The 27710-nt window shown below is 41.9% G+C and overlaps 1 protein-coding gene across 1 annotated transcript; it reads left to right on the top strand.

Annotated features, from left to right (window-relative positions):
• Positions 1-4074: 4074 nt before the first annotated feature.
• On the top strand, positions 4075-24751 carry usp31 (ubiquitin specific peptidase 31; the record flags this gene model as incomplete). Its single annotated transcript, XM_080008769.1, has 16 exons — positions 4075-4671; positions 6040-6174; positions 6568-6662; positions 6760-6852; positions 11380-11515; positions 12700-12847; positions 12981-13161; positions 13559-13670; positions 14368-14462; positions 19145-19222; positions 20175-20304; positions 20993-21112; positions 21613-21838; positions 21931-22089; positions 22340-22492; positions 23232-24751. The coding sequence occupies 16 exons, from the start codon at positions 4075-4077 to the stop codon at positions 24749-24751; spliced, it is 3978 nt and encodes a 1325-aa protein (XP_079864895.1).
• Positions 24752-27710: the final 2959 nt, after the last annotated feature.

Raw genomic sequence — 27710 nt, 5'->3', positions numbered from 1 at the left:
AGAAAATAAACAGTTGTTTTGAGGAAACATCATATATGTACAGTTTCCTACAGCTAAACTTAGCAGATTTAAATGAAAAGACAGAGAGTGTTAAGTACTGACAATTTCTAATATAGTAATTCCAAATCCAAATTTATGTTAACGTTCTGCTGCCGGCATTTCAATATAGATAAGTAATCTATTAAACAGAATTTTTCAAATTCTAGATTATTCACAGAAAAGAAAAGAAGAAAAGAAGTACGAATTAAAAATAACATTTTTTCATTATGTTTATGAACCAACATGTATTTTTTATCATTGTTATGTAAATTAATTAAGACGTTTGTTTTTGTTATTGCTGCAGATGCCGAAAAATAGCTGAAATTCTAAGACCAAAAAAAAAGGAGCAATTTATTCGTGATTTATTTGTCTTAAGTTAATAATTACATTTTCTTTTCTGTAGTTGACATGTATAAATTATAAAATTACCTTTTATGTTTTTGTAGTTTTGTATTTCTCTAAAGTTGTCTTTATACCAAATTTGGTTTTGGTGTCCACGCTCCGTGACGTGTTGTTTAGTGGCCTTCATGTCGTACTGTAGATCGTCCGCATTTTCATTGTCAATTTCCAAATGCTCTCTGTTCTACAAGATATAAATAAAATTACGGCTGCTAGGTCAGTTATAAATTACAGACCTTTTGTCGCAAAAAATCACTGATTATGTCACATTACACAAGAGAAAAACTACTATTATGGCCAAAACAAAATTTTGTCCTGTACGAAAAGTGATATGAGCATCAGGATGAGTTTGTATAGTTTAATCCTTCGTTCTTTGCTTTGCTTAAGGAAAATCTTCAAAATTTAACCAATGGCATTTAAATCTACCGTTCGTCTCCGGGTGGTCGTAAAAATCGAAAAATTTTAACTCTGACTATGTTGCGCATAAGAACTGTAATTGGTATCTTACACGACTACACTGGAACCTGTGTATTGCTACCTGCAGCTATATTTATTATTATTCTCCTTGGCATTTTTTGGGGTTAAAGTTGTCGGGAACACGACAACCTCTGAATGCACGGACTTGCTTGAGGTCTCAATAGAACCAGGACGTCTCAGACATCTCGTGATTAAAATTGTATCCATATCATTCTACATTTGGAGCAGGAATTTGTGAAAAATCTGCGGAAATTTACCTGTAAGTAACAGAGCGTCGGTGCACCTCGATTAGTTTTTGCGGCGGGCGCTTTGTGACATCAGCATCCAATTTGTTGTATATGCCCAGGTTTTGTCTGTGCGGGGGCATTCGCACCCGGGGGGGTCCGCTGTGTAGGGCTACATGATAAATCGTATTTTCATCATAATCGTGAAATGAACATGCGCGATAAACACATCGCAAAAGACGGTCTGAAACATGATGAAATGATTTTTTTTTTTTTTTTATAAATCGTATTTATTTCCTTGTTTATTTTCTGTCTGAGAGAGCGACACCATCCGCCATGGATGAATCAGTGGACGCGTCCACATCGACACGCGGCGGACACGGCTCTCGAGTTGAAAGCTCCAAAACAGGAAGTGATGGTGCGTTCTTGGAACTCTGGAAACTCTGAAGGAGCGCTGCATTCAATGGAACACGGAGAAACGTCATTTGTGTTGTTCTCCACCAGATATTTTTTCTTTATCAAGAGATGTTTTTGTTGAGTTTAGAAATAATTGCATTATTACAGGAGTTGTGTTATGAAATAATTGTATTGTTTGTGTGAATTTGCGTTCCAGATGCCAAAGAGAATCGGAATATCTCAGACAATAAAGAAGGAGTGGGCAGAAAGCCCGCCCTGCGTTCCACGTGAACTCGGATATTTGTGATTGTTGCCGGTAGGAAGTGATGCTGTGTTTGATGGGAACTCCAAAAACTGCAATTCATAACTGACACCGTCTATTAATATTATTCGGGGTCCAGCCTGTGATTTTACATTATTATTATTATTATTATTATTATTATTATTATTATTATTATTATTATTATTATTATTATTATCATTATTATTATTATATATATTTTTAATTATTATTATTATTATTATTATTTCTACCAGTAAACTTTATTTTTTTCTAAATAAAACCTTGTGGATCCATGCCTTTCCTCTGTTCAACTTAGTATGATATTTTTTGGGGATATAGCATTACAGCTTTTTATTTAGACTTGCAGCAGGTATTGGTTTGATCTAGGAGTTTTGGATCCCCCAAAAGATGTGCAGCAAGAAAAACAAACGCGACAGATAATAATTTGCTCGAGCCTGAAGGCTTTTGCTGCCCCCTGCAGCACAGCACCGAGAAGTGCAACAAAACAGAACTGCACTTTAAATCGGCTCCAGTTTGAGGTTGATGAACTTTGGAGCTGTACTACAATGATGTTGTTTATTCATCGGAAATCACCATCTGTGCTTTGGTATTGAAATAAATAAAGTAAATCCAATCTTTCATGTTGGCATTCATCCCCCAGGCCCATTGGCAGACAGAGACAGTGCTTGGAGTCACATTTAGGTTCATTCTGCACAGAGCATAATCACTCATTCGAGTGATTGCACAATAAAAACAAAACTTGTTTCCCCCGGTGCATAAGTACATAAGAGTGTCTTTATAAATGATGTTATAAAAGCAAAGTACACATTACAGCTTATAACATCATGCAAATAGAACATCATTGTCCCGTGATGTCACAACATATATTTTGCCATTATGGGACAATATCTGTAATATGCATTTCAACTTCCTTTCATAATTGAACTCATATGTTATGTACGGTATATAAATAAAATACACAAAACGGCATGATAAAATATATAAATATAATATAATAATACACATCAAATCCTTTATAAATTATAATTTTGTGTCTTGTATTATCATGTTTGCCCCGTAACGCGCGACTATTTTAATTTTTCTGGAAAGGAACACATTTTGACCCTCAGTTGATTATTAAAATATATGTAAATAAAATGTTAATACATTAAAAACGGTATTATAGAAAAAAAAAAATCGATATTAATAAATTAAATGAACGTGTTCATTTAATATGAAATAAAATGCTTTCAAAATTGAAAGGGAACGCTGGGCCCCAGGCCTTTTATTTTGAAAAGCCCAGACCGGAAGTCAGAGCAAGGCACTTTAGCAGGAATGTTGTTTTGACGACGTCAGACGGTTGACGTCCCAGTGACCTCGTGCTCAGCTGTAACGATATTATTATTATTATTATTATTATTATTATTATTATGTTTTACATGGCGGATAACATCCCCTTTCTTTCCGACTGGGATTCCTTCACCGGGGGGGACGGTGGCCCTGCCCCTGGCCCCTGCTGCTGCTGCTGCTGCTGCTGCTGTTGTTGTCACGGTAGATAAGTTAAGCTATGCTAATGCTAAGCTAACGCTGGTGCCGTGCTGCGGGGCGCCTCGTAAACAGACTCACTTGGAAGAGGGCTGACAAGCTGGTTGGTTTGACGGCGGGGAGGTCGTGTTGCCTCGTTAGTTAGCAATGTTGGCCACTTTGGAAGTGAAACCAGACATTAGTTACGCGCGCTTGACTCTGTAGTGATTGGAAAATGTTGTTAGCCAAGGTTAGCTAGTGCTAGCCGGGTGCCCACCTGGATCTGGCCAGTGCTATCAGGTGATAGAGACGGACACTTTACTCATCTCCAGCGGGGAATTGCAGTGTTACAGTAGCTCCCGTGAAAACACTCTGCAATAATAATAATAAAAAAGAAATTGACAGCGTCCAATAGACCTAAATTTAAAGGATAAACCTCTGTATCCTGACTTGACAATGTCAAAAAAGTTTGTACAGTATACATATATAGAATAAAATCTGTACATGCACTGTGTGTACCAGAGTAGAAAACAAAATGGTTATAACAATATAAATAAACACAGTATTGCAAAAGATGAGTGTTTTAACACCCCCCTGTCTGACTCAGGTTAAGCCAGCCAGAGGTGTAGCCGTACAGTCTTATTCACATGCTTCCTTATTTACAAACTGAGCCATTCTAATGGCTCCTGTAGTCACTTAAAATAAAAATCGATCATAAAGAAGTGGGACATCATGTCGAGTAAAACCACCACCAAGGGCAAGAAGTCGAGCTTCAGCAAGAAGCTGTTCCGGCGGGGCTCGGTCCGCTCCGTGGGCAGCTTCATGAGCCGGTTCCTCAGGACCCTGTCGACGCTGTCCCACTTTGGGTCCGAGGTCCAGGCCGAGGAGGATAAAGACGATGGGGGCTTCACCTCCTTCAACAGTAAGACCGGAGGAGGAGGCCTCAAAGACCTGCGTGTGGATGACTGCGGGGTGGGAGGGGACCTGAGCGCCCTCCTCTGCGGGGAGAAGGTCCCCGGGGTGTCGGGTCTGAAGAACCACGGCAACACGTGCTTCATGAACGCCGTGCTGCAGTGCCTGAGCAACACGGAGCTGTTCGCCGAGTACCTGGTCCTGGAGCAGTACAAGGACGGGGAGGAGGACGAGGGCGAAGGAGGAGGAGGTGGGGGGTCCAACCAGGAGAAGGCCAGGACTAACGGGGTCCACCAACTGCAGAGGAAGTTGCATGCCCCGCCGCCGGCCAAGGGGGAGGTGACGGAGCAGCTCTCCGGGCTGGTTCGGGCCCTGTGGACCTTTGAGTACACGCCCCAGCACAGCAGGGAGTTCAAAGTGAGTCTATGAGGATGAAGATCACCTCACATGCTGGGAAAATATAAGTGGCTGTTGGGAAGAATTATGTGTCAACATATGAGTCTTGAGTAGCTGATATGCCCCAGAATCACTTAATTCATCCAAACACATTTACATATACAAGGAATTTGTCATGGAGACGATTGGTGTTTCTGTAAAAACAATTAGCATTTAAAAAAAAAAAGCCTTGTCAAATATGCACAGATTAACAATATACAATGGCTGAAAAATGCCATACAAAAATAGTCAAATATATTAAAATATGCACAATATACAATCGCAATTGCATTGTGTGTATTTATTTTAATTTTATATAATTTATTTTATATCTAAAAATATATATCGTATATGTATTCATCAGTCTACTGACTAATATTCAGCCAGAGGAAAAAAATAATACTACTGGTTATTGGGAGGAATTATGTGAATGAGTCTGAGTATCTGATAAATCTTGAAAAAAATTAGGTCCCCAAGCTGCAATGTTGTCTCCAAAATGTCTTATTTATCAAACTGTCTGTTGATCAAGTTTTCAGCCAGAATTTCTAAACAAAATTTTTTTTTCAAAGTTTTTTGGGAGGTGAATGGAAGTAGTTGATGTTAATTGTCAGTGGTGGAAGAAGAACTCAGACCACTTCACTTAAAGGTGCAGTGTGTAGAATTTAGGGAACGGACTTGGCATAAATGGAATATAATATTCACAAGTTTGTTTTAATTAGTGTATAATCCCATGAACATAAGAATCGCTGTGTTGACGTGCCCTTAGAATGAGCCGTTTTTATTTACATGGGTGCAGATACGCTTCACTGGGGCCGCCATGTTTCTTCTACAGTAGCCCAGAACGGACAAAGCAAACACTGGCTCTGGAGAGGGCCTTTCGCGTTTTCCGCGGCCACCGTCTCTTCAACAGGGGCCGTCATGTTGCACCCTCATGGGGCGCGGTAGTCAGTTGGTTGCGATCTGCATCCTTTTACTGCATTACATTACATTTAGCAGACGCTTTTATCCAAAGCGACTTACAATTATTCAAACATCGACGGACGCAGCCATCAGGAGCAATTAGGGGTTAAGTGTCTTGCTCAAGGACACTACAGCATGCTAGCAGGAGGAGCCTGGGATCGAACCAGCAACGTTTAGATTACTAGACAACCAGCTCTACCTCCTGAGCTACCATCCCCACTCCTCACCGTTAGATGCCACTAAATTCTACACACTGCACCTTTAATTGAAAGTACATGAATTCAAAGTCCCTCAAACTGAGGTTTAGGACAATATTCATATATACACTAATATAGCGCATTTACAAAACCGACTTTTTGAAAACGATAACTTTTCTTTCTTTCGTTCCAGAACGCGGTGTCCCGAAATGCCCTGCAGTACCGAGGGAACGCGCAGCACGACGCTCAGGAGTTCCTGCTCTGGCTGCTGGACCGCGTGCACGAGGACCTCAACACCATCCACCCCAACAATGGGCCGTCCATCAAGGTGAACCCTGGGAAACAGTCTCCTCCATTCAGAGTTTAACATTGTTTTTTTGTCCTGTCTAGGGATGCAAATTGAAGGGACTTCCCTCTATCAAAAGTTGTTGACCTTAGCGAACATTGTAGATGAATTGATAACATAAACAATAATACATATGTGCAGTAACTACAAGCTCTGAGTTATTTTCTTATGGACCTATTCAGTGTCTGGACATGGTTTTATTATTTTTTTTATTTAAATTTTTTTGGTACACGAGTAAAGGAGTAGGTCAGTATTACTTGTACTTGTGTTTGTTAGCTCCGTCATAATCTTCCATTGTTTATCACATACGCTGATGCTGCTTATTGAGGTGCGGTTACGTTTTAACACCAACTCTGCTGTGGTTGTCCCTTCCAGCCTCCGATCGAGGAGGACGACCAGAGCCTGGAAGGCCCATCGCCGCCTCTTTCCGCCGGCTCGTTCGTGCAGGAGCTGTTTCAGGCCCAGTACAGGCACGTTCCCCCGAAGATGAATTAGTTATTAGTGTGAATAGTGCTGTTTGTCCGGTCGTGCCATGATATCTTTCTTTTACGCTTTGCTCTCCACCAGGTCGTCGCTCACCTGTCCGCATTGCCAAAAGCAGAGCAACACCTTTGACCCGTTCCTGTGCATTTCCCTCCCCATCCCCCTGCCGCACACACGGTGAGTACTTCCTAAAGCTCTAGTCCATCGGGGAGTTCAGTCGGTGGAACTAGGGGTGGGTGATGAGGTGAGTGATGCTGAGAGTCCCCGTTTGCACAGTGCTTTTTTGGTTTCGTTAAATAAGGAAATTGAGTAAAATAAAATCATTGTTTGCTTTATTGGGCGGGCATTGGCTCAGGAGGTGGAGCCGGTAATCTAGTAATTGGAAAGTTGCCAGTTCGATCCCGGCTCCTCCCGGTAGCGTGCTGATGTGTCCTTGAGCAAGACACTTAACCCCCTAACTGCTCCCCGGGCGCCGCTATATGGCAGCCCACTACTCCTAGCTACATCAGTTATTAGGATGGCGAAATGCAGGGAAATGCATGTCGTTGCCTCAGTACTTGTGCTCTGTGCAACAACAGTTAGTTGAATCTAATCTAATCGAAATCTATTTAGAGGAACGGGACACGCGATCGCTCCCTCTCCAATGTGTCCTTTATGTAGGAGAGGGAGACGGGTGCAAAACGCTCCCCGATCACTCCCCCAAAGGACACACACAGAGCCCAAAACGTACTTGCATTTTTGATCAACAACAGCACATTATATTCGAGGGCTTTAATTAATTGATTGAAATGCGAGATGAATAGATCTGTTTTTACTTTTCTATTTTTGTTGGAGAAAAAAATATATTTGGACTGGGGGCTCTTTTAGAGATTTTTTTGTTTTTTAATGTACTAATCCCATTTGTCCTTCATTACTTTTCACCTACTTTTCACATGTTACATGTTAACAAATAACTGACAGTTCGTATGAATCGGACGTTATCAACAGTGAAAACTTTTACGACCTGCCTCTTTTATCTCATTGGCTAAGCGACCATAATGTGACATTGATGAGCGTCGCTGCTGTTTTGCTCGAGTCTAACGGGAGAGAAAAGTGGCAGCATGTCAGACAGAGGATTTCAAGCGGTGCGCCCCGAACGATAATGTTTAGTGAAGGCGCGCGAGAGAGAGAGAGAGAGAGAGAGAGAGAGATACATTTTGTGATATAATTACAAAATAAAAAAAATGTATTATAATAATATTTAATGTTAATTCCCATTGAAGTTACTCGTGAATTGCCTATTTTGGATGCATTTTAATGTAGAAAAAAAAGGCTCGAGCTGCGAGCTCCGCCTTAAAGGTGCAGTGTGTAGAATTTACGGAACGGATTTGGCAGAAATGGAATATAATAATTATGAGAATTTTAAATCAGTGTATAATCCCTTGAAAATAAGAATCGTGTTTTCGTTAGCTCTAGAATGAGCCATTTTTATTTACATAGGCCGCCATGTTGCACCTCTCTGGAGAGGGACTTTCGCAGCACCTGAAGGCCACCCTAGCGTCTCCTCCGTCATTGGAAAGAGAGGGGTGAGGGGAGGTGGGTGGGGGGGAATTCAGTTTGTTGCAGTCTGCAACCTCACCCCTAGATGCCACAAAATTATACACACTGCACCTTTAAATAGGTGCACTGTGTGGATGCTTTGATTGACTGATAGAATGTGCCCTGTAGCACAATACTAACAATCTCTCTGTAAAGGCAGATTGTGGAGACATCTTAATCGTTCACGATCTAATATCGTCGTATTGCAGACGCCTAGGTGGAACCTCTTTACCTGACGAGCTGGGGCTTGTTCCTGCACTGACTAATAGTCGTTTTTTGATTTAATCGTCCTGGGCTGGCATGACTATTGCAAACGGAGAGGAATCTTTTTTCTTTGGAACGGAACGCTGTAATTTGGCCTTTCCAACGCTTACCAAACTTGTAATTATGGTTTTGTCTTTCTGGCTGAGTGGACATGCATGCATGTTAGAAAATGAAGTCAAATGGGGAAAAGAAAAAAAGAAAAACAACGTCCTTCCAGTTTTTCTTGTCAGGGCACAGAGAAAAAACTCTGTTCAAAACTAGCATGAGTTTGAGTGTTTGCCTACTTGCAATATCCAAAAAACGGATCCAAAGACTTTCCAAAATAATAAAAAAAGATTAAAGGCAATCTTTAATCTTTTTTTTATTATTTTGTAAAGTGGAATGCACCCTCCCTGACATACATGGTTTAGTGAATGTGATCATAGTGAGTCCAAATATGTTCCAGGGCTTAGATCCTCAGCAGGGTGATTGTGTTTTGTACCCTCACTCATGGGAGCAGCCAGGTTCGAGCTTTTCCAGTTGTACAACTCTACTGTTCGTGAGTCAGACCTAATTTAGCAACGGGACAAAAGGCTGGTGTTATGTGGGCGACCATGTCTGCAAAATCAAAACAATTGGCGAATAATGGTTTAAATTGCGCAAAGAAATATATGATTACGTTAAATATCGTTATTTCTATTTATCCCTATTATCAAATTCCCTATTTGTTTATTTTTGTATTGATTCATTCATTTGCGACGATACTTTCTCAGTATGCAATTTTAGGTTTCTCTTTCTATAACTCTTTTTATGTCTCTGTATTCCCTTGTCTGAAATATAATATTCTAGATGAACTGTTAGTCACAAGGTGTCAGAGTGGATAGAGCTCTTTTGTCATACAAAGGTGACATAAGGTGTCATATTTATGTCATATTAAAAGCCATAAGGTAAGAAGATTGTCCTACTCTGCCATGCTGTGAAAAATACACATGGTCTTAAATAGTCCTACAGTGCATCCATGGGGAAGGGCATCGTCCCCTAATGGTCTTTAGACTTTAAATCAAACCATCCTGTCGATGAGACACTTCCAAATTATGATAAACACCATCGAGTCCGTAGCAGACTGCAGTGAAGTGTGGTTTTTTTTCGGCTCTCTTGCCACGGCCGGCCTGTGTGCCGCTATTCCTGTATTCCCGTAGCGCTGCCTCCCGGGAAAACCGGGGCTCAGCGTGTCCCTGGCCTCAGACATCGATCAGCCAGAGGCGGTAATGGGCGACACCGTGACACGCCGTGATCCACTGCTCCACCGTGAGCCTGCATGTGGGCAGATACAGACGGGCGGAAGTAAAGAAATGTAAACTGGAATATTGAAATGTGGAAATACAGAAATGAATGAACACCAAAAAAAAAAAAACAGAATTTGATGAACAGGGAATTTGTGCCAAAAAGACACACTTGTTTGTATTTTATGCCAGATTCATTCATTTGTCGATTGTGTCCATTTAATGCTTAAATATTTAACAAGTTAATTACTTGTAGCTTGGGCATAACTTGCCTCTATTATGGTTTGTATCGAATCGATAGGGACTATCCACAAGGGGTTGATTACTCTTTTAATGGTTCCTTATTATTTATGGTGTTATTTTTAGCTGTATGCCGTACATGTTGTGCCTCACTAATTGGGACCCTCGTACTGGGCCCATTTATTTTCAGATCGGGTTTGAAAATGTATTTTTGTTTCGTCTAGTAGTACATGACATTATGTCAATTAGCAGAACATTGTCAATATGTACATTTGTCACAGTATCAAACTAACTGCATGTCACAGCCTAACATTCTCTAGAAACAAGCAGTACTAGTCGAGTTGGACAGTAAAGGGTAAAAAAAAAAAAAAAAATGCTCATGGGGTAATACATTTTCTTTTTGTCGCAAAGTAAACATAAATTGACTTTAGTGCTCTCCTGATTTGTTTACTGGACCGAAATACAATCAAAGATGCTCTTTGAGGCTCAACGGCCGACCGAGCACTGGACTTATTCCACAAGTCAATTCCATTTTGCACGTCCACTTAACCGAGGGCGGGGGATAGATCTTAAACAGCGGCGGTGCTCCTTTGTCACACTGATGGAACAGTGGAACTATTTTAAGGGTGTGATACACTAATGGATATTGTTACCCAGGGCAAGTTCTTTTCCTCGTTGCCGCCCTTGGATCATTAAATATTTTAGTTTGCTTAATTAAGAGACGGTTTGTTTCTCATGAGGGTTCCAGCCGGCCCTTCATAATGCTTTTATCTCGGTCCCAATCGACATTACTCATCTCCAGAAAAACCTTTTAGCTTCAATATAGTGGCCTGTCGCGCTTATCAGTTTTCCTAAGCTCTTAGCTTCTCATTCTCAAATGTGAAGCCTTTGGTTCACAGGCCTCCAACACACTTCAGACAAAAATAAGGAGAGTCATTAGACATGTATATACGGCCCTCGATTTTGGAACAGCTGGCTTCAGTCATACATTTCTAACGCGTTAAAAGTGATGAAACAAGGCTTATTTCTATATACTAAAGACTTATCTTGTAACCGTTTTCCCTTTCCAGTCGACAAGAACCTTAATTCTCCTTATCTTCTAGTTTTTTTCAAGGCCACTAGTTGTGTTAGCTTGTGCGGTGTCAGAAAAAAGCATGGCACCTCCTGTCTCACACCATACGCCATGAGGGGGCGCCAATTCCTCAAAATATTCTTGAAAAATGCGTTTATTCTACTATTATGACAGTGATTATATCTATTTTGATAACATGGGTACACAAAAATATATTTATTCTGAACGATATATATATATATTTTTGTGTTTCGATAAACTGGCTCATCCATACATCCATGTCTCCAGGCCTCTGTATGTGACGGTGGTCTACCAGGGGAAGTACTCCCACTGCATGAGGATCGGCGTGGCCGTGCCCCTCAACAGCACCGTCTACCGGCTCAGAGACGCCGTGTCACGAGAGACCAAGATCCCCCTGGACCAGGTGCCCGTCTCCGCCCTCTTATCTCCTGATCTGTTATCTGTCCGGAGACACCCAGTGTTAGCTCAGCGTTCCACTTCCACCTTAGCCCTACTCGAATGATAGCAGCCTGCATTGGTTTGTTCACGACTTCAAGGTTAAAGATATGATGTGAAGTTTTTTTTTAAGCATTCAATTATTATTATTATTATCATTATTATTATTATTGCTAATTCAGTGCCCTTTCAAAACATGGCTGTTCCCTCGTCCAAAAAACTTCACACTGACTAGAACTGCTTCAGGTATGGATTGCACTTGTGAAAGTCACCGCGACTCGCGTTGGGAAAAACAACGGGGGAAATTCAATCTTTCTCACGGGAAAAAACACAGCCCTGCCCTGCTGCTGCTCAGAGCTGACAGAGCCCCGAAGACCCGCCCTGCTGAGCGGCTCGCTGTTCGCTTCTTTATGCAAAGTTTGTTCACATTACAGGTGCCGCGTGTCCAAATTGCACCAAATTCGACACTGCACGTCCTTGGGTCCCCAGTAGCACACCCGCCAAGTGTGAAGTAGAATGGATGAACGGTTGTGGAGATAATCAAAAGGCATACAGACAGATTGTTCAGAGCTTCCTTCCCTTCTAGTTAGATTGCTACGATCTCATTAGAGAGTCGACAACTAGTCGTCCTTGAAGTAGTCGACAAAGTCCAAATCTGAAGAAAGGAAATTTTGAGAACAATAATAATAATAATATTTAATAAATATGTCCATTCTAATGATATCTTTCCCGTCGACATGTACTGATTTTTATTGTGTAAGGAAAACAGTTTTGACCCAATTTATCTGACAAGTAAACAAAATTATAGACAAAAGAGGGAAATGTGGAATGGAAGATTAAAGGGTTTTATTATTATTATTATTATTATTATTATTATTATTATTATTATTATTATTATTATTATTATATTGGTTATTCGTTAACATCTGACTGAAGTTAAAGTTTTTTTTAAGCTAAACTTTATTTTTCATTCATTGTGGGGGGACCTGAGTGATCGGCATCAGAATAAAATGAAATGGAGGGGATAACTTCAGACTCACAATGCTCAAAAAAAAAAAAGTTTTTGGAACATGTCATTTTCCATTAACGCACACAATTCAATTTTTTTGATGGCGCTTTCTCCCCCCCCCCCCCCCGTGTTTCCTCCTCCAGTTTGTTCTGACGGAAATGTACTACGACGGTTTCCATCGCTCCTTCTGCGACAACGACGACGACCTGGACATCATCCAGGAGAGCGATTCCATTTTCGCATTCGAGACGCCCGAGACTTTCAGACTGGAGAACATCCGCACAAAAAGAGGTAGCGCGTTTTTAATCATAGCGCTACGCCCAGCGTACCAGGGTCCGCCCGCCTGACCCACATTTACATGGTGGAGGAGGAGGGGGGGGGGGGGGTAGAAGAAGTGACAGGCTCATTACTTTCCCTCCCTCAGGAAGTCTCCTGGCCAACCTGAATCAGAACAACCTGAAGTACGGAGCGGAGCTCGGCAGGACGCCGTCCTTCATGCAGGGGGCCATGACGCCCGTCAGCGCGTCGCCCAACAAGAACCTGGGGCCGGAGAAGATGATTCTCCTGGTCTGTAACCGAGCCTGCAGCGGCCACCAGGGGAGAAGGTACCGGGCCCGTATATCCGCGTGGAAAAGATGTCGCTATACGAGACCACATATCGTGACGGGTTGTGATGTTTGTAATATCGCGATATAGTTAAATGATTTCGTCGGGGGTGCGTTTCTGAACTTCCAGATGTTCGAATCAAGGCTTGATCTGCCTGGTCCACATTCACACATCTGATGATTCTTGCCCGTATAGGAATACCTCAATCCTCACCGTGACAAGTTCCTCGTATTTGAAAGTGTAGTCGACTGAAACTGATTTTGATGAAAGCACCGAATATTGTCATTGAGGTGTCAATCAAAAACATTGTCATTTTTATTTTCATTCTGTCAAGAATTCAGAATATATTTCCGATGGCCGCACTCAGGCAACCTTTTCTTTTTTTTTTTGTTTCAGGTTTGGCCTTCCCTTTGTGTTGTACATGGAGCGCACTGCCACCTGGGACACTCTGCAGAAGGAGATTTTGGAGAAAATGCGTCATCTGTTGAGACCCGGCGTCTACATCCAGGTAGGAATCCTCATTATTAACCAGGATAGTATGAGGGAATGAGTGTCCAAAGGTTTTGTTTTTGCTGAATCTTGTTGAGTTCATTTATTTCTATATTTCCTTCTCCAAGAATGCTCTTCCTATTCATTCTTCCAAAAGGTTTCTACTGGATGACTTTGACGTAATATGCAACAAAAATTCTGGTTGAACTTGTTATTGGCTCTGGAGCAAACCATGAATTTCAGAGATGGACTGAACTATGTTTTTACTTGTATTTATTTATTTTGTAATTATTGTAAGTTTTTAAATATATTTGGCAACAAAAAGAAAAACACAAACACAAAATATATGATATTTTATTCATATATAATTATATGTATTTGATTACACTAAAAATTGAGCTTTTATTCCTCTTTGTTATCTAACTTCCAACTTGACGACGTCATATGGCGCAACAAACCATAAGCTGCATGTGTTGCTTTGGTTATAATATACATATTTTATCATGACAATTCTACTTATATTATAGCAATAGTTAATTTGGTATACAACCAAAAAATATTAATATTCAGCTTTTTCCCCCCCCATTTTTTTAAGCCTGTGACAGGGAAATTGTGTTTGTTTATTTATTTATTTTTCTGTCCATTTTGATCCCATCCCATTGGTGTGCTACTGTGCTAATGTGAGTTTGTGTTTGATATTGCGTGTGTTGCTGCAGGTTGGACCTTTCAGTCTGCGTGTGGTCGGCGTTGTTGGAATCACGTACCTCCTTCCCCAAGACGAGCAGCCACTGTGCCACCCGACCGTAGAGCGGTGAGTCCATCCAGGGGCGTTATTCCTCCTGCATTATTATTATTATTATTATTATTATTATTATTATTATTATTATTAGGGGTCCAGCCCGAAGGGTGGGAGCAAATACAGGTGAAACTCTGCTATACCAAAAGGTCATGGGACAACACTGCAGACTACTGATTGGTCACAGAGAGTCGTCACTACGTCATTGTTTCACCGCAAAATCCTTACCCAACACGCAGCTGCTCGCTGAACAGACACTATGTAGAGAGAAAGCAGCTGGACCCCGTCCTTCTTGTCTTCGGGGACTTTAACAAAGGGAATTTGAGACACAAACTCCCGAAATACAAGCAGTTTATTAACTGTCCGAGCAGAGAGGATGACTGATGACCGGATAACTTCTCCAGCACCGTGCACAACGTGCATCACACCGTTCCCTGCGCTGTGCTCGGAAATCCGAGACACATAACAGGGTAAGCTACAACAATGGCAAGGCCTGGTTCACAGCCAATTATAGCCGTTATATTATTCGCAGACTTTAACAAAGGGAATTTAAGACCCCCCGAAATACAAGCAGTTTATTAACTGTCCGAGCAGACAGAAGAACATAGCGGATCACACTGCAATGAGGTCAGGAAAATTCATCATATTTGTAGTAGCAGGCGCATTGTTGTTGTTGTTGTATGTTATGGTAGGGTCACACTGCCGCCAATGGGGCTTCTGCACCTGGCTCTTGTGGGCTTGTCGGCTCAAAATCGACTGGCTGTTGTAGGCATGCCAAACATTTCAAACCTTTCTCCTTTTCCATTTTTAATATTAGGGTGTCCAGATTCCGATTCAAAATCGAAAATATATTGAAATGAGCGATCGATTTCGAGCTTTGAAATCACAAGTAGGATCGTGATTCTTCCTGTCTTTTTGTGGGTGATATTGTCTGACATGGATCTTGACCGGCAAATACAAAATAAATGTGATCTGTAATGTAACATTATCTGAAAATGAACTGTGTTCTGTATTGCCGCATTTTTATTTGAATATTAGAAATTCGAATAATAACAAAAATGGGAGAATATTTCAGCACAGCAACACTGGACACCTAAACAGTTAAGAGCTTTAACAAAACTAGACTTTAGAATAATAAACAATAAGTTACTTATTACACTACGTTTAAGTTACTCACTGAAATAAGTGCAACAAAACAGATGCTTTTTTTGCCCGAGGGGACCGCTGGTAGTAAAAGGGAAATTGCTACCTGCAGCTCCGATCAGAGAAGCTCTCCAAACAAAGCAACAAAAAAAACCTCTAGATGTATTTAATTTGCTGAGTTTCCTTTTTTCAGGAGCAGAGCGCTCCTGAAAAAAATCCCGGCCATGTTCTCATGGTCCGCCCGTAGGTTGCACGCACACCGGCATTTCACGAGTAGGTGGTTGGGGAAACTCTGCACTCGAGGACATTCCGTCGGTCATGGTCGGTTTTATTTCCCACTTTCATCGCCACGTTTTTGTAATTACTGGTCATTGACATTCTGGTCAAAGGCGCGCTCTCCCTTGTACACACAGTGAAACTCGGAGGAGAGGAAAGGCGTTGGGGCGTCTCTGCCGACGCGGTTTTCACACACCGTTACCGGGAATATTTCTCATGTGCGTTCAGTCTGCAACAAACTTCATGAACATGACAATATTACCATTAAAATACGGGGAGAATCAAGGAGCTGCTTGTGATTTTTGATTTCCAATCTGAATGGTTACACCCCCAAATGTGATATCACAGATAAGATGATAAAATGAAACGGAACATGATGCTGTGATATGATGTACAGAGCGGACACAGACACAGTGGGCTTAGTTAGTTTCTTTTCAGTGAGCTGGATGATCAGGCTCACTGAAAAGAGCCAGCTCAGCATTTCTTGTATCTATGAAATTGTATGAAATATTTTGTTTATGTTTATTCAACTACAAAAATTAACATTATTTATAATGATTTAATGTTCCTGCACTCATCGAAAATCAAATCGAATTCAGGACCTTAAAATCGCAAAAACTCAAATCAAATCCTGGAACTGGAGAATCGTGACACACCCATTTAATATACATTATATAGATAGATGGAGCCGTGTGTCCTTTTTCAGTTTAAATGGTTGAGCTGTTTACTTTGCAAAATAAATTACCCCTCGAAATAAATTACATCATCTTAGTCCATACATAATCTCGCCATCTCTTCCTTAAAAGGATGTATTTTCGTTATTGGAGAAACATAAAATGATGGATGAGGTCAAGCTCCACCCATTTGCAGATTGTAGTCATGGTTCTTTTGCACTTACCTGTGGTCATGTTTTGTACTTAGTATTTGTCATTATCTGAAGTCATTATTTTGTCAGAAAATACCAGATCGTTTCCCATGACAGATGTGTCCAAAAAACATCGGCCTCAGAATTAATAAAAATTCCAGAGATATTTCTACAGATACCTATGTCTATATTTACCTGTATACCCCAGCATACATTTGTATTAGTCCTTAGATATTAAACCAAATTCCAAATTAATGGTAGTCTTACTATAAACGTTTTATGTCATAGTCAATGCCAGTCCACACATATCGGCGTCAAGAGGCTCATTATACCAGGGTGATGCACAGTTTGCAGGCTCCAGGGACAAGCAGTGTGCAGCTGTCAGTTTGGCAGCAGAACTTAAGATTGAATGCGCTATGTTTTGCGTTAATAACCACGTTTAATTGAACTGTCTTCAATTGGTCGACTGTTTGTCACGGGTGCGATTAGTTGGGGTTGATTTCCGTTTTTTTTAAACGAAAATAGCATTTTCATTGTGTTTCACGTGAACTCGGAAAACAAATTCTTGTAATTGGTACTATTGCTGCAACTAAGCTGGACCTGTGCATTGCTGCCTGCAGCTATATTTATTATTGTTATTATTATTATTATTTTTATTATATCCTTATTCCTGCCTCCACAGCAGGGAGTCTCAACCTTTTCTGCCACATGACCTTGCTTTTAGGCCGCTATGCGTTACAACTCACATTTAGACCGTTAAGCAACATATTTAGGCTAAATAAGATGTACCACATTGCAGATAAGGAAACCGTTTCATCTGAATTTGAGTATCTCCTTGGCTACTTGTATTATATTGCACAGCAGGGAGTTCCAAACTGAATATGTATCAATTATGTATGTATTTCAAATCTATGTAACTGCTTGATTTTAGATTACAAATATATCAATCAAATAGCCATTGACTGAGCCCTTGTCTTAAAAATGTCCTGTGATCTCCTCTGTGCATATCTGCTGTCCACACCCATCTTTTTGCCATGGTTGGATCAGCCTGTTCCAGCCTGTTGCTTCATAGTGTCTTTTCAGCAGGTTTTGTGGCTTTTCACGTGTTTATTGTCCTGCTGTCATATGGGAATAATAAATGGCAAAGTTTGTCACAACCCAACAACTTGGTAATTGTTCCTGGAATAATATGAGCAGAAACGATTTAATCAAAATCTGATTATTTGGCCAAGTACATTTTCAAAAACAAGGAATTTGTCGTTGTAAAGATTTGTGCATTGATGTACAGACAATTAGCTTCACAGTCTGGTGGGGAAAAAATGAGTCCCTCCCTTAACCATGGAATGTGTTTGCCTCTGCTTCTGCACTTTTTTTTAATTAATTTCATAACTTGTTTATTTTTATGAAGATTACTTTTTAAATTTTACTGAAATGCCAAATAGGCAGCATTATGCAACATAATTTATGTTATTTCAGGGCTAAACACTAACTTTGAAAAGCGACTGCCAGGCATCAGCTTTTGGTTGCCAAAACTGAAAATATGGATGTGGTGTGGGATGTTACCGGGTGTTGCCAGGTTTTTGGCGCAGTGGGTAAAGGGGTATTACATCCACATGTATATGCTCACCACACAGACAATAAGAATCTCAATAGTCCTGTTTGTCCCCTCATTCCTAACAATGCGTAATTCAAATCTGCATATTTCCATTTAAATGCTGAGGTCTGAGCCATGCTCACTATTAATGCTGTCTGTCTAAAAGATAAAAGAGTTGGTTATTGTAATTGTTCACAAATGTTACTAAATTGACCAGAAAAAAAAGACTAAAACTAACGACATTGACATTACAGTTCTCCCAGCCCGCGAACGCAGCATCGCTTCCTGGCTGTTTGGAGCACTTTCAACCAGCCACTAGAGCCGCGTCCGAGTCTTAGTTCTCATGAAATATCAGCAGACGAGTCCACTGGTTAATCAGTCGCGGATGGCATCGTTCTCTCAGAAAGATAAAAAAAATAAAAATTGCGCGTTGTTTGCGTCCCTGATAATAACCTTGCCGTCCACGGTGATTGACTGTGGCTGACAGCACTGTCAGCAGCCTGGCAGGAGAGACGCTCTGTGGTGCGCTGGCATTTTATAACTCAACTCTGAGCAGAACCCATACTTTTACTTTCTCTGACTGTGTAGAAATCTGATGTTTTCACATCAAAGAAGACGAAGAAAGGCTGTCACTGTAATATTTAAATGTCACATAAACAAATTTAATCCAATCAGTCTGGTTGCCGAGGGCAACCGGGTACCGTTACTGACGAGCCCTGTATTTACATGCATGAGACAACTGTATAATACTACATCAATGAATGGAAACTTAATTCGGAAATGATTATTTAACATCTGCTTCCATTGTTTCCTGGGCAGAGCCTACAAGTCGTGTGGGCAGGGTGGTCCTCCGCACGTCAAGATCGTGGTGGAGTGGGACAAAGAGACCAAGGACTAGTGAGTACAACCACCACCAAGGACTGTATATTTTTGTCGTGCAGACGTCGATTGAGTTTGGAATATTGCGGTCTATCAGTCCTGCCGAGATTTTAAAGTCGTCTACAAATAATCAGATGCAGCTCCTTTGATTTAAGTGTCTCCTAATCCATAATAGATGTGGAGCTGTTTACTTCAAAATAAAAATAGCATCTAGTCCAACGTCCTTAGATTGGAACATGAGCTAAATATTTTACGATTCATGATATTTACACTTGGTCATTGCTTCCCTTTGGGAAGAGTTCAAGTTTGACCGTATGTGTGGATTTTAGGTAGTCGATTGTCGTTTTACTGGAGCTGTCACAATTATTACATGGGTGCATTTTTTTCAGCAGAACATAAACCTTTAGTAAAATTGTCAGAGCCATCATCATGTTTCCATTCCACCCACCCCCGAACGCCTGTTCTTGCACTATGTAACTTCTGTTTTCTGGTTCGAAACTGCAGGACAAGTGTGTTACGCTTTACGGCACTCCGTCACTTGTGTAATGTTTGGTCCGGTAATTACCGTTTCTTTGCCTGGTAAAATTTTTTTAAAAAACAACTAAAAAAAACCAATGAATTATAAATTTGCCGGTCAAAATGTGCGGTAATAACGTCCATACAAAACTTAGGCACTACACTAATAATTTGTTGAATTTCCATGACTTGGCTTGATGAAAATGAACTGCCTGCCTGATTTTTTTTTTTCATGTTCCAATTCAGTGGCAATGAATGCCTAATGTACTAGAATATGTATTATGTATGTACAATCACAATTATTTGTCTAACAATTAATAGTCAGAAATCAGATTTTTTTCCAAGTTATCAGAGATGTATGTGGCACTCCTAGGGCACGCTCTGTGATAGTCGAATACATAAAGTAGTATATTACATAAGGATATACGTTTAAGTGTGTGTACCTCTCCTCCAGTCTGTTCGGCCACACTGAGGAGGAGTACATACCGGATGCAGAGAGCGTGTACCTGCACAGGGAGCAGCACCAGCAGCCGCAGGCGTGCACGCTGGCCCAGTGCTTCCAGCTCTACACCAAGGAGGAGCAGGTACCACTACTCACATTGGCCAACATCAGGGCCTGGAATAGTGGCTTTCTCTCTCCGAATCCAGTCCCTGTCAATTGTTGAGAAACCTCAATCGCCCACACATGATTTGAAGGGATCAGATCCCATATTGGGTCCATTTTTTTAGCAGCTTCTTTATGAGAAACATTCAATGTATTTGCGTTAAGTATGTGCTCCTCTACATGCTGTGACGGTAGAGGGTAAGAAGAGGGTAAACCTGGACGTTGAAACTAAAATTGCAGTTTCCAATGGAATTCTGGGACAGATGAGGATTACCGCTTTAATGGCAGAAAATTTGGAAGAAGGTTTCCTTGCTGCGTTTTTAGAAGAGGTCTGGCTCAACTGTTCCTGCCTGGTCTTTGCTTGTTGTGATTGAAAGACTCTGAAGTTCTCAGACTTGGAGGCAATTGCGTGTTTATAAATTTTCTGCTGAATTTCAAATAGTTTTCCGCCCGCTGTGGTTTTCACCAAGACAAGTTTTTGGAGCAAAGGCTCTGTGCACGCTGCGGCTTCGCCGGCCCCAGTACCGCTCTGCCGCTGTTTGAAAGAGTGGAGTGAGGTGGGAGCGGGGAGAGAAGCCGGGGCCCCCTCCTGTGTCACGGCCTGTTTTATTCAAGAATTGTGGGCAGAGCTCGTCCTTGATGGTGGCCATGTTGTGTGTGTGCTCCAGCTGGCTCCGGACGATGCCTGGCGCTGCCCGCACTGCAAGCAGCTGCAGCAGGGGCGCATCAAGCTGAGCCTGTGGACGCTGCCCGACGTGCTCATCCTGCACCTCAAACGCTTCAGACAGGTATTCACCTTATTCTACAAAGGTACCAAAATATCTCTGCCGACCTCTGCCGTGTGCTTGGTCTATGCTTTTTATGCCTTTACTCGTTTGATTTATTGAGAAATTCCTTGCAGGGATTCTCTCAAATTTGGCCCATTTTTGCCCGCTCGTCTTGTATTAATCTACTGAATTTAGCTATTCTGCTTTGTTCAAGTCCAGGCAATTTCCTTTTGATTTGTGCACGTGCAAACACGCACACAAGGTAAACCTTTCCCCCTCCACGCGGGGGAAACATGCACACATTTCACAAACACCCCTCTACCACCGCCCTCTACCTTCCCCATACATGCCATTGCTTTCAAATATGCCAATGTACTTTGCTTTTTTTGTGATAATTGAGTAAAATGCATTTTGTTTAGCCATTGCTGTAGTTCTCCCAGATAGGCGTACATTGTTCTTGGTTTCTGTAATCCCAAATAGAACCTCGAGCGCCATGTGCTGATCACATTTCTGCCCCACAGGAGGGAGAGCGGAGGGTGAAAATGCAGAACATGGTGCGCTTCCCTCTGATGGGTATGGACATGGCCCCGCACGTGGTGAAGAGGAGCCAGAGCAGCTGGAGTCTGCCTTCTCACTGGTCGCCGTGGAGACGTCCCTACGGCCTGGGCCGCAACCCCGACGACTACCTGTACGACCTTTACGCTGTGTGCAACCACCACGGGAGCATGCACGGAGGCCACTACACAGGTAGCCACCTTAAAGCTACCAGGTGGAGACACTGAAAGAGTGAATGAGATGAGGATGCTCTTAACACCCTCTTCCTCTTGGGGTCTATGCAGCATACTGCAAGAATTCTGTGGACGGTGGGTGGTACTGCTTTGATGACAGCGAGGTTCAGCCGATGGCAGATGATGACGTGTGTCAGCAGACGGCCTACATCCTGTTCTACCAGAGGAGGACCACCATCCCCTCCTGGTCTGCCAACAGCTCTGTGGCGGGTGAGCATGGCGCTAATACCCGAAGACCCGTGGCTCAAAAAAACTGTCTCTAGTATGCATATCTCGGCTCAAAAATGACACTGTACCACATTAAAGCTACCAAAGGCAAGAATGAAGATTCCTTGGAATTCCCTGTGTGGGATGGACATCAAATATCTTAGAATCTGCTGTAGCTTTGTGGCTTTTTACAAACCTTCTGAGGCTTATGCACCTATAATTGTGGTTCATGACATGTTTGTCTGATGGACAGGATCCACCAGCTCCTCGCTGTGTGACCATTGGGTCAACAGGCTGCCAGGAAGCAGACCAGCCAGTCTGGCCTCTGGAGCCTCATCCAGAAGAACCTCTCTGGCCTCCCTCGCCGAATCTGTGGAGTTCCCAGCAGAACGGAGTGAAGACGACGGTGAGAGACATGTTCAGATCATTACATTCTTCACTTTCTCTGGACTTAAAAAAAAAAAAATGCTGTACATCCCAAATCCCGGTCGTGTCCTTTGACGGATTGTTATTTATGTATTTAGTGTCGTTGCTATATGAAATGTATATTATACACGTTGCTGCAATATCATGTAGAGATAGTTAAATAAAATAGGTGGTTTGTTAAAAAAAAATGAATGCACAGGAGACAGGAAGTACATTTGTTGTGTGGCAGATGATCTCTTGCAATATACTGTATATCAAAGATATGACCGCACATAAATGCAATAAATAAGTAATATCAGACTTTTGCTGAGTGCTCAACACTGAAGCCCGGGAAAATATTTCTGAGCAGTATTTAACTACAGCTGCCAGAGTTCTCAAATAATGGTTGCTCTCTAAAAGTTCAGCAGTACCTTCAAAGGACCAGTGTTCAGCCCAAACTAAAGGTGCGTCATTGTCTCATCCTCACATTTATTTTTAGACCTTAATCCATATTTTTTAATATCCCACTCTGTTAGAAATAGCAGAGGTTCATTGGCTCTGGACTCATTTTCTGTAGTCCCGACATCTCCTCGGACTTAGAGTAGATGTCTAATCCATAGATCAATATTATTTAGAAAGGATGTGCCACTCTTCTTTCTCAACTCACTGTGCTCATTTAAAATCTCTTCTGAAAATCGTTTTTCTTTTTTTTTTTTTTTTATATATTGTTTTGTCACTAGGTGGCTTCTCGACTCGACCTTTTGTGAGGAGCATTCAGCGCCAGAGCTTGTCCTCCAGGTCATCAGTCACCAGCCCTTTGGCCTTCAGTGATTCAGGGATAAAACCCTCGTGGTCTCTCTCCGCCAAGCTCCACATGAGGTCCAATTCTCCATCCCGTTTCTCCCTCGACTCTCGATGCTCCCCTCCCCTGGAGAGGATTGGCGAGGCTTGTGACGACAAGGTCTCCACGTCCTGTTTCGGCAGCTACAGCAGACACGAGCGATACTTTGGCAATCGAGCCCCCTTAGCTATGATGGAAAGCAACTGCAGTGACCAAGACAACAACAAGAGGTTCCACGACATGGCCTACTGCAAGGCTCCAGCTCCTGTCGACAAAAAGAGCACCAACATTGACCCAACTGAGAACAATAACCAGATAACTGCTCTTGACCAAAACACACTACCCTCCCAAGCGGCTACCTCCAAAGAACCGAAACGCAAGAGCAGTCTCGGAGGATTTTCCTCCAAGGGAGAAAGCGCAGGATCTGCCAAGAGCTCCAGCAAAGCCGAGCAAGAGAAGACCTCCAAGAAGCTCTGTTCGTCCTCAACCCTCAAAATGTCGTCTTCCCAGATGTCTTCCAGCGCTGCCGTCAGGAGTCCAAAGGTCGCCAACACCAAGGACAAGAACGCCAATGCCAAGAAAATCACCACCACTCCCATTAGGACCCCTTCCAAGAAGAGAGACCCCTCTCAGGGTCTAGAGGGCACCCCTCAACGTAAGCAATGCATCTGTTCAACGCCTCAGTCTTCAGCTTCTCCTTCGCCCACGGCAGCAAAGGCTTCGACCGGCGGTGAGAAAAGTGTCGCGAGCAGCCGAAAAAGACTGGTGGAGAGGAGCTTCAGTCGGGACTCTATGCACGCAAGCCCGTTGGCGGACAATCCCCGTAGCAGCTCTGGAGCGCGTTCCTCCTTGGCCAAAAGCGGGGAGAGCAGCCGACCCGAAAGGAAGCCCGTCAGGAGCTCCAGCAGCAGTTCATCCATCACAAGCCTGCGGTCCCCGAGCGTGTCCTCCAGAGACCTGCGGCGGGGCAGCAAATCCGAAGACAAGGGCTTGTCCTTCTTCAAGAGCGCTCTCCGGCAAAGGGAAAGCCGCCGGTCGGCCGATCTGGGAAAGAGCACCCTGCTGGCTAAGAAGGTCCAGGAGAAGACGGGCCGGCAGTGTGAACAAGTGAAAGATAAAAGTGCCGATAGCGGAGCAACGCAGGACAAAGCCTCTTTGCAGCAGTCCAAAGACACCCACGAAGGTGAGACAAAGTCGCGGACAAAAGAGTCTTCCAAGACACCGAGCTCTTTTGGCCGGTCTCTGTTGCATGTGGGAAAGTCCAAGTCTTCTGTTTCTGAAACGAGTCTCAAGTCTTCTGCAAATGGGAAGATTCCTCTTGACAAAGTAGCAAATGGAAAAACCCCCGAAAAGGTAGCATCTTCCAGAAAGCTGTCATCCAGCGTGCAATCTCCTGCACGAACACAGAGGCCTAAATGATTTGCTGGTAGTTGTTTTATTTTGGAGTATTGCAGCTATTTTCTTTGTGCCTAAGTTACAGTGAGCACCAAATGGGTTTGGAAAGTTCCAGGCCTTTTTGATGTTGTGCCTTGTACACTGGAATTACAAGCATGAAATGGCTTTGAGGTTTGAGCGCAGACGGGCACCGCTGATCCGTGTATTTCCATTCATATGGGATGGAAGGCGGACGGCTGTAAAGAGTCTCTTTGCAATGTAGCAATATTGTTGGCTTTGGACCTAGAGATAGAATTGAACCATGGTGAACAATGGTGTCATTGAATAGATTTGAATTTGGCCCGTATGCTATTGATCAAGATGGAAATCTGTCGTTCTTGTGCTCTGCCGACTGTTTGTACCTAAACTTGCCCATTTCAAGGTCAAATGGTTAACAAAGTGTACAACCGAAACATCAAAAAGGATCGCCGTACAAATATTGGACCTCACTTCATATGTAAATAAGACTCCACACACTTTCATTCCAAAATGAGTATCAAGAAGCATTTGTCAGAAGGTACCTTGCCAGTCTTATCTCAGCCTGTTTCATAAAGCTCATGCACTTGTCTATTGGGGAAGCATTTAGGAGGAAGCAGATGCAAACGAAAGGCTTCTGTCCCTCAATCAGCACAAAATACATACACATCTAAAGTGATGGTCATACTAGTTAGTCAAATATGCATTCATTTATTTGTCAAATAGTTATTTCTGGTAAAAAATAATAATAATAATTACCATGAATACACCTTCCATAGGCCTGATGTGAATTACAAGTAGTGAGTATATATTTTGTAAAAAGATGAAAAATATACCAATATTTATTTCGATATATATGAATGGACAAAATGGAATGGTTTTATGATGGAGAGGGTCGTTGGCCGTGCACCGACGTCAGACGGATTGAAACGAAACGAAGATATCGAATGAAACGTGTAAATCCTTCAATGGAAAACCTAAGAAAAAGTCGAAACATTTACTCTGCTGAAATCTTTAAATTGAATTCGTTCAACACTTAAACCCAATAACAAATGACTACATTTCTTAGCTGTGTTCGATTTTTTTTAATTTGTATTTTTTCATGAACAAAATGTACGTTTTTCTAAAGCGCCTTTCAAAGCTGTCGTGGAAATTAGTCATGTTAGTCGACTACTGTACGTGCAACTGGGTTGGACTGTTTGAATGCTAGCACTTTCTGTGTGTGTGTGTGTGTGTGTGTACCCCCCCCCCCCTTGTAACTTGGGATTGTTTAATTTTCTACCTGTTATAACAGCATATCTTCCAGAAGTGTCACAGACCTTCAGCGGATTTAAAGTTGCTCTCATCTCAATGTCGCGCGGGGGAATATTTGAAAATTGCTCCATCACTACAACCGGTGCTGATAAAAGGCACTTCTTCTCAAAATCCTCAGACGACTCGACCCAACGCTGGCCTTGACAACTGTGACCACATCTCTAACGCGTTGGCAGTGTTGGGAATGTCCTGCCGTACCTCATTTTAAAGTCTGGAGTAGCTTGCCGCTTGTTTTTTTTTTTTTTTTTTTTTAATTCATCAAGCCCAAATGTAGAGTTACATTTGTAACCCCGGTTCTATGAATGATAGTGAACCTACCGCCGTACTTCATCTGGCCATCAACTATTTCAAATGATCAACAAGCGTATACAAATGATCAACAACGCCTCCACTCCAAGTGCAATAATCACACGTACAGTTTTCATCGGGGGCACTATTTGCATTAGATACCAGCATGATTTAACAGTTGTGGTTAACATGACATTTAATTTAAATTGACAAAAATAACAGTTCGTAAATATTTTTTTGTAAAGGCGACTAATATTACTCCAGATTATTTTTGAATATCTCCCATCACCGAGAAGCCAGATTGATCGTTTGATTTCTTCTGTGCATGAATCAACGTCTTATTCCTCTGGTTTATACATTCTGATGGTTCAGTCGCTTGGAATGAGAATTTATCTTTTATATCTTACAGTTTGACCTGGTGTGAAATAGTCTTTGGAGTGAAAAGCAATAGTTTGTGTTTTCTTGAATACTTCCCTTTGTTTTTCACTTTTGTGGAACTTTTCAAGGGGAGCCCGAATGTCGTTGCCCCAAAGGAAGAAAGTAGGAAGGAGAAGAGGAAGCTCCACCTCTCGCTTTGTACTCAATAAGGATGGAGCAAGTACATGTTGGGTGCCTGGTATCCAGGTCACATTATGTTCAGTGTTCTCCTCAATTCGGTTTGAAGTTTTAATATCCAGCCCTATACTTTTAAGAATGGAACCGTGTTCTTCTCCTAATACAGGATGATCGCTAGATCCCCTTTTCCGTACACACGGATCCGTTTTGGGGAAGACGGTCTCATGCAGTCGGAGCAGGTTCCTGGTGCTGGTCGGCCATCTTGCTTTTACTTTGAGGAAAAACAGCAACTTTGACGTCTTTCTGTCAATACTTTGGGTGCTATTTGAGGACTAAATATCTGTGTTGATTGAGAGTAGTTCCTGTAGGTGCTCTGTTCTATATATAAATATATATATATATATATATATATATATATATAAAATATTTTGTAAGGTGGATTTTACTTATTTTTAACGATCACAAGTATCCTTATACCTGTGACAAACATTGCTTTTTCCTTCCAGCGATGAACCTTCACACCAGTAATAACTCCCGGACAATATGAATAATATCCAAAAGGTTTTGATTGGTCGATTAAAGCAAATTTATTTTTTATTTTTTCCCCGTGATGCTTCCTTCTTTTATACAGTGGAATAATTATGTATTTTAAATAAGTATGTACAGCGTTGTAATCTATTATAAATAATTTATACAACGAGATCACATCGCACTTAAAAAGCCATTTAAATCAAGTTTTCCATGCATTCAAGGAAAATATCTGCAGTAGAAATTAAAATCACTTATTTTTCCCCACTACGCAGTCATTTCG

This window comes from Zeus faber (genome assembly GCF_960531495.2).
Source record: "Zeus faber genome assembly, chromosome: 11".
NCBI lineage: Eukaryota > Metazoa > Chordata > Actinopteri > Zeiformes > Zeidae > Zeus > Zeus faber.
Note: the sequence above shows the minus strand (reverse complement) of the source record. Positions and strands in the feature narration are given on the sequence as shown.